Source organism: Chaetodon trifascialis, chromosome 14 (genome assembly GCF_039877785.1).
Source record: "Chaetodon trifascialis isolate fChaTrf1 chromosome 14, fChaTrf1.hap1, whole genome shotgun sequence".
In the NCBI taxonomy this organism is placed as follows: domain Eukaryota; kingdom Metazoa; phylum Chordata; class Actinopteri; order Chaetodontiformes; family Chaetodontidae; genus Chaetodon; species Chaetodon trifascialis.
Genome location: NC_092069.1, coordinates 23,122,363 through 23,129,077, shown reverse-complemented (window position 1 = coordinate 23,129,077; position 6,715 = coordinate 23,122,363). Strand labels below are relative to the sequence as shown.

Below are 6,715 nucleotides of genomic sequence, written 5' to 3'. Positions count from 1 at the left end.
TTGCATCGCTGCCTTAAAGCGCCCATTTTGAAAGAAAGTTAGTTTTACTGTTTTGACTCTTGTTTTATCCTGAAGTGTTGTTTCATGTGAGGCAGTTTGTAGTTTGTTTATATGGTAGTTCAAATAAAAGTTCATCAAATGTGATGAAGTATGGTTATGAAAAATTACATACAGTATATTGGCCATTTTGCCCATGCCTGCAATGGTCTATGTAAATTGAGTGAACTGACCCGTTTAACAGCGTGAGCAGATTCAGTCGGGGTGGAAAGGTCGGTCAGGTGAAAGTGTTGAATTGGGCCTTGTTGTGCAAAGGAATGCCCTCTGCCCCTCTGAACTCCTCTGCGATGTCATCGAATGTACGACCCTTCGTCTCCGGGAGGCGAATCCAGGTGAAGACAAAGGCGAAAAGAGCCACAGCCATGAAGAGGAGGTAGACGTAGGCACCGCAGACTTTCTGTGTGGGCCCGAGAGACATGCAGGGGTATTAGTTTTACTGGGGTGCTCCATCTATTTAGCCCAAAATGGTCTGTTAAGATCAAACCTTTTTGAAGAAGTTCTGGCAACATAATTACACCATGTGAACAACACACTGTCATAAAGAAGAGTAACATTCACAGGATAGTAAGGAAGGAAAACACGAAAGGCTTTCAAACACATTTACACACAAATGGTCAGCTGCCATCTCTGCAGCGCTATGTCGAACAAACGTTTCCCTGGCTAACTGTTAATTTAATTACTATTATTTCAACCTGATTTTAAAGGATTTAGCAATAGTTTATACATATTTAACATCTCCAAGATGTCTGTTTTACAGTATACTTTTGTGTAAAACAGATTGAACAGATTTATAGCCTGAATTTAACAGCCGTGTCTCCAAGGTGCAAGGAAACTTGCAAAAGCAAACAAGGAATCTACCTCCAAAGTTTCCCCTCAAGTCTAACTCACTCATGCAGCCTGCAGGCCAGCAGTATAAACCCACCAGTAACGGGGGAAAGAGGAGTGCCAGAACAAACTTCCCTCCCCAGTTCAGCATGCTGGTGAAGGCCATGGCGATGGGTCTGCTCGGCTGGTCGAACAGCTCGGCGGCGATGAACCAGGAGATGGGGCCAGGGCCCAGCTCGTAGGCCGAAATCAGGCAGAAAACCAGCAGGACCTGTAGACTCCGCAGCTCTGGGACCAGGTGCTGCACAGTGGATGGACAAGTTTGTCTTTTTAGGATTCAGAAAAATGGGGCTTTTATCATAACCCTCATTGTTTTCTCTTTAATTATCTCATGTCGCCTGACCTTACCAGGACAGAATCGACTATGGTCATGAGTAAGTTGCACACTGCTATGGAGATGAAACCAGTCAGGAGCAGCCTCCTCCTTCCTGCCCTTTCCATCAGGAAGAACTTGAAAGGAAAAAACAAGCACGTTGGCCACATTTTAACCTTTTTTTGAAAGAAGAATGTAACATTATCTTGTGGCTGAAGTCGTTGAATCATTCATGAGGAAATAGCGACCACTCCTTTATCTTTGATTTTGGTCCAGTTTGTCTATGAAATATGACGCAACTTGTATTTTTTTTAGTCAATCTAATGTTTACTGATGAGACTGTTGAGTGTATATTGAGTAGCCAACATAAAAACGGCATTAATACTATTGTTAATTATTAATAAAACCACATTTAAGGCAATTCAGGAGCTGAAATATAAAAGTTATCACTTGACTTTGTACTCACTGCCACTAAAGTGAAGGTCACATTGACAGCGCCCACGCCCAGAGTCAGGTATTTGGCCTGGTCAAACTTGGCCTGGAACATTCGGGTGGAATAATTGATGATCTGAAAGAAAAGAACAGGGATTTCTTGTAGCTTAGTGGGTTACTGGGACGTCGTTCTGTGTTTTTAGGAACAGGGGTATTGTCTTGACACACTGCCCCAGAATCTGAGCAGGAGCCAGCTGAGCCTGAATAATTTATTGAGCAAATATTGCAGTGCTGTAAGTGAAATATTCATCACGCTCTGAGGGAGCCACACTCTGAGAAAATCATTGTTTTATCACCGAAGAGGCAGTGATACAAGACTGACCGCATTGAATCCGGACAGCTGGCTGCCCAGGTTGATGATGAGGACGATGATGATTGGCTGCTTGTAGCGGCGCTTCTTGAAGAACTCGTGGATGGTGACTCCGGCCTGAGTGTGGGCGGCCTCTTCTTTCATCTCTTCCAGCTCAGTGAGCACCTTGTCTGCGCTGGCTCTCAGCCTCAGCAGGGCTGCGGGGTTAAAACGACATCTTCTTTTAACGGGCCGGTGTGGTATATCCACAAAGCCGAGATAACAGTGCATTAAAAGCATTTCTACTCTTTGAATCCTGGAAGTCAGCCATGAATCTAAAAGCTTCCGCTCATCTCTAATAATATCCAAGCAGGCTCGAGGGTCTCAGGACAGATGCTGTTTTATGCTCCACAGATTGTAAAGCCCCTTGAAGCTAACTGTGATTGTCAATATTGTGCTATACAAATAAAACTGACCTGACGGAATCTGTCTGCGCAGCGCTGTTGGACATCTTTTATGTGTCTCCAGCTTAATGATAAAATGATAATAATGTCACGTGAAAGCTGCAGTCAGTGCGACCCACCGGCCTCTGCCTTGCTCTCCTCTCCCTGGTTGATGAGGAGGTAGCGAGGGCTCTCAGGACAGAAAGGCAGGACTAGGTACTGCGTGACGGCCGGGATAAGAGACAGGGACAGCATCATGGCCCAGTCATGCTCTGTGCCCAGCACTGTCTCCAGACCAGCCACCTGCAGCGACAAATACAGGAGCCTTGTTTGATTGTTTCTAATGTGATGTGTCATTCTTATATCAAATACATGCAGAAAGAAAAAGAAGAGAGACACTAACTGACTTGATGCTGTCATACTATCGTACTGTTATTGAAATTCAGTGCATAATGGAGGACAGAAGAACCGACTGTTCTTTATCCAACCCTGAGGATTTCCAGCACAGCCCTCACCATTCCCACCAGGATGCCCGAGGCGAAGGACACCTGGTTGAGGGTTGCGAAGGCCCCTCTCAGGTTTGTGGGGGACACTTCCTGGATGTAGAGCGGATTAAGACTCATCACCAGGCCGCAGAAAAGGCCGAACACCAGCCGACCAAGGATGAGGACCTCGAATGACTTGCTTGCTTTGGAAGCGGACATCAGACACGCTCCCACCACAGAGAGGCAGTTCACTATGAGTATGGAGTTGCGTCTGAAGGGAAGAAGAGAGAAATGAAAAAAACAATGATGATGGAAGTTTATGTTAGAACTAACTTTTTTTTTTTTTTTTTTTTTTTGCCTTTTTTACCTTCCGTAAGAATCTGCCAGGTATTTGACTCCCAGCGAGCCCAGCAAGGCTCCAAAGTCCTTAATGCTGACAGAGAGCGACCACAGGAGAGTCAGGCTGTGATCTGGCATCGACTGGTTGTGCCTGGCTCTCCAGGTGTGGTTGAAAAACTCCTCGATGATCTAAACAGATGTAAAAGCAAAAAGACGAGCACCATCAGGAAGGATGGCTTCAAATGACTTCATTAAAACCTGAATCGGTCCTTGTGAAACAGATGTTGGTGATGAAATCAAACGAGATTGATCGCAAAATTTAACTCCGCCATCTAGGCGACTTTTACTGCCAGCGTCAGTCGTCTTTTCTGGGTGAAGTATTGTGAGGAATGTCGAAAACAACAGTGTGGATTCCTTAAAGGTGAAATCTGAAGAGCTGCCTCAGTTGCAAACGTTTAGCGCAGTCTAGCTGTGAAAAAGCGAAACCCTGCCAAGCCAGCGGAGCCAGGCCTGGAGCCGAGCCGCAGGGTTTCAGGGGATTGTTAACTTTATTCAGTGTTTTATTGAGGCTGTGAGATACTTGTTTGATGGTCAGACAGTTTTCCAGCCTCCCCCTCTGCATGATATTTTGTGTTGATATTGGCTTTATTCAGAGTATCAGTGTTGTTTGAACGACGGTTTCTCTGCGAGGACGCTTCGTGGCCTTCCTGCAAGTTCTTGTAGAATAGATCCACATTTTTCAACACATTATTTCAAATGAAGGGATTTGTTTGTTGAGAAAGTGAAAATAGTGGAATTTAAAGACAGTGAAGATCAGGAACCGTGAAGCTGTTGGTATCTGTATCGGCCAACCTGAGCCGGCTCACCCTGGCTGGAGCGTTGACGTTGCCAGTGTGGTAGCCGATCTGCAGGGAGCCGAGCACCGCTGCCAGGATGGAGGTCAGGAGCGTGGCAGTCAGATGGCTCTGAAACAGGGATGTTTATTTCTTTACCTTGTCACTTATATAAGATAATAGATCACTTTTTGCTCCTTTTTATGAGCACAACAAATATTTCATAATGTAACTCAGGAGCTCGGTGAGTCAGCTCACTCATCCCTCGAGGTTTTCCAAACATAAGCAACACTATGACTATTTGTAACGGTCAAGGATGACAGAAACCACAGTATTCTCACACGTTGGCAAGATTTATGATTTGAACTACCACAAGTGAGTGTTAGTGCTGCTTCTGTCAGGCTGTGTTTGTTTGTAGAAAAAGAGCCAAAGCAAACAAACCTCCTGAGTCGCCATTTTCTTTGGATGAGACGACGACTCACTCCAAGATGTTGTTGCATTTATCTTCTTGACTTGACTTCCTCTGCTGTAGAAACCCAACATTATGCCTGAATTACAACTCACCAGAACCATAGCATTTTGTAATTTATGTGACATTGTACATATAGCAAGGGGAGACATTATATTAAATAATAAAATTAATATTTTTTCCACACAGACAAACATGCTTTTTTTCCCCTGTGGTGTTTGTTTTCACTTTATAAAATGTATAATTTTATGATCTCCCAGCAGCATTAAATCATGACTTGCACATGAATTTTCTTAAATCCGGGGAGAGAGAGAGTCAAGAAATGTGGCGTGTACAGAATCCAATAAATCAATGAAATGATATACTTGCAACATAACGTTTTTGTTTATTTTCAGTTCAGTTTCAGCTAACTTACCTGTGCTGTGCAGGAAAGCAGATGGCTCGTCTTGTGCGATGTATAAACCGAAAAAGTGAGGAGAATAAAGCAAAGTAACAATACGAAGTGACACCTTTACTGGCTGTTTACGGACTATGCAGCGTGCAGAAAAGACTTCATATCCGTAATCTACACCGACGTCAACGTCTGTATCAACAGACACTTTCCTTCATGTTCTCACAACCGTTCCTGAGTGTCCTGCGTTGATCCCGTCTTCATCCCTGAGTTTCAGATAGGAATGTGTAAATTTTCCTGAGTGAACACACCACTATTGGAAACTGTACACACACACACACACACACACACACACACACACACACACACACACACACACACACACACACACACACACACACACACACACACACACACGCAGTGGACCACTGAGTCCGGTGATGAAGTCACACCCAGCTGGTGAATTTGGGGCAGTCCTGACAGAATGGCAGCTGTGGGCCTCCTCTGGTTCTCATGGACCAGCTGATCGACCCCCTGAACTTTATCTGACTGAGGATCAGTTTATCTGCTGCACCCAAACCTCAAAATAACTGTGCTGGACACAACACAACTGGTCCCAGGTCAGGGCTGAAAGGCGAGCACTGAGTTGACTTTTTAGTAACAACACAGCCACATGCTTTAGGTGTGTGTGTGTGTGTGTGTGTGTGTGTGTGTGTGTGTGTGTGTGTGTGTGTGTGTGTGTGTGTGTGTGTGTGTGTGTGTGTGTGTGTGTGTGTGTGTGTGTGTGTGTGTGTGTGTACACTTTGTGCCCTTTGATGATAATCGCTGGAATGGAAAATTAAAGCAGGATGTCATTCCAGGAACCAAAAAACATTTTCAGATTGAACATTGCATTTCCTTTTTTTGTTTTTATTTATTTTTATTAACCCAAGAAAAATAGTTTTGCATGTTTGAACCTTATGCCGCAGTTTCTAATCACATTTTTTAAAAGATGAAAAAAGCCACTTTGTTACCGAGTAACAGTTAAATAACCAACATTAGTGTAATTGTCTGGGTTTCTCTCACTATAGTGTTTCCTAAAGAGCAGTTCTGCTCTGCCTGATGCATAATTAAACACCACTGACTGCTTTTTCTGTCTAGGAATCCTCTCATATGTGAGTAAATTGTGGTAGATGCTTGTGCGAGGTAAAAGCTGTTATGTCGGAGTCTGCTGAACACATCTTGTAGCTGCGTGGGAGTATGAAAGAAAAATAGTTGTGTCTAATGAAGGAAAATAAATCTTTATCCAGTTTCCCTCCTCAGCTAGAAAAGCCCACTTGCTGCATAATGTAATGAATATAGTCTTCAGAGAAATGAAATAGCAGCTACAAAGATAAACTGGATGTAAATGCAGCAGACTTAATTGCACATTGTGGGTCAGGATTTGCTGACTGAGGCAGAGACACTGTGTGGCGCTTTCAAGGATGGTCTTTAAAGGCAACACCCATCACACAATGCTGTGACAATTTAGAGCCTCAAGGATTTAACAGACAGTACCAGGATGAAGTATACGTGTGTGTGCGTGCACCCTCCTCCTCAAACAGTCCTAATACTGGCCTAAAATATTCCCAGCTATCTGTCTGCATACATGGAAACTCTGGATGTATCTGTTTCCAACATCTGTCAGTCCATCCTGGAGCTCTGACAGAAGCACCGTGCACATATTAGAGTAATCCCAAA

At 44.0% G+C, this 6,715-nt stretch overlaps 1 protein-coding gene across 1 annotated transcript; it reads right to left on the bottom strand.

The window, feature by feature from the left end:
* Nucleotides 1–274: 274 nt before the first annotated feature.
* Nucleotides 275–4,592, bottom strand: LOC139342434 (solute carrier family 2, facilitated glucose transporter member 1). The gene is made up of 10 exons (XM_070979526.1): nt 4,578–4,592; nt 4,170–4,268; nt 3,332–3,492; nt 2,995–3,235; nt 2,620–2,782; nt 2,070–2,254; nt 1,722–1,823; nt 1,291–1,392; nt 980–1,183; nt 275–454 (listed from the first exon to the last, which is right to left on the bottom strand). Exons 1-10 carry the CDS (start codon nt 4,590–4,592, stop codon nt 275–277), a joined length of 1,452 nt encoding a protein of 483 aa, XP_070835627.1.
* Nucleotides 4,593–6,715: the final 2,123 nt, after the last annotated feature.

Coding starts and splice junctions, on each gene's coding strand:
- LOC139342434 (XM_070979526.1), bottom strand. Junction 2,255..2,619: donor GGAGAGCAAGGCAGAGGCCG/GTGGGTCGCACT, acceptor TTAACCCCGCAG/CCCTGCTGAGGCTGAGAGCC. Junction 1,184..1,290: donor CCATAGTCGATTCTGTCCTG/GTAAGGTCAGGC, acceptor TCCACTGTGCAG/CACCTGGTCCCAGAGCTGCG.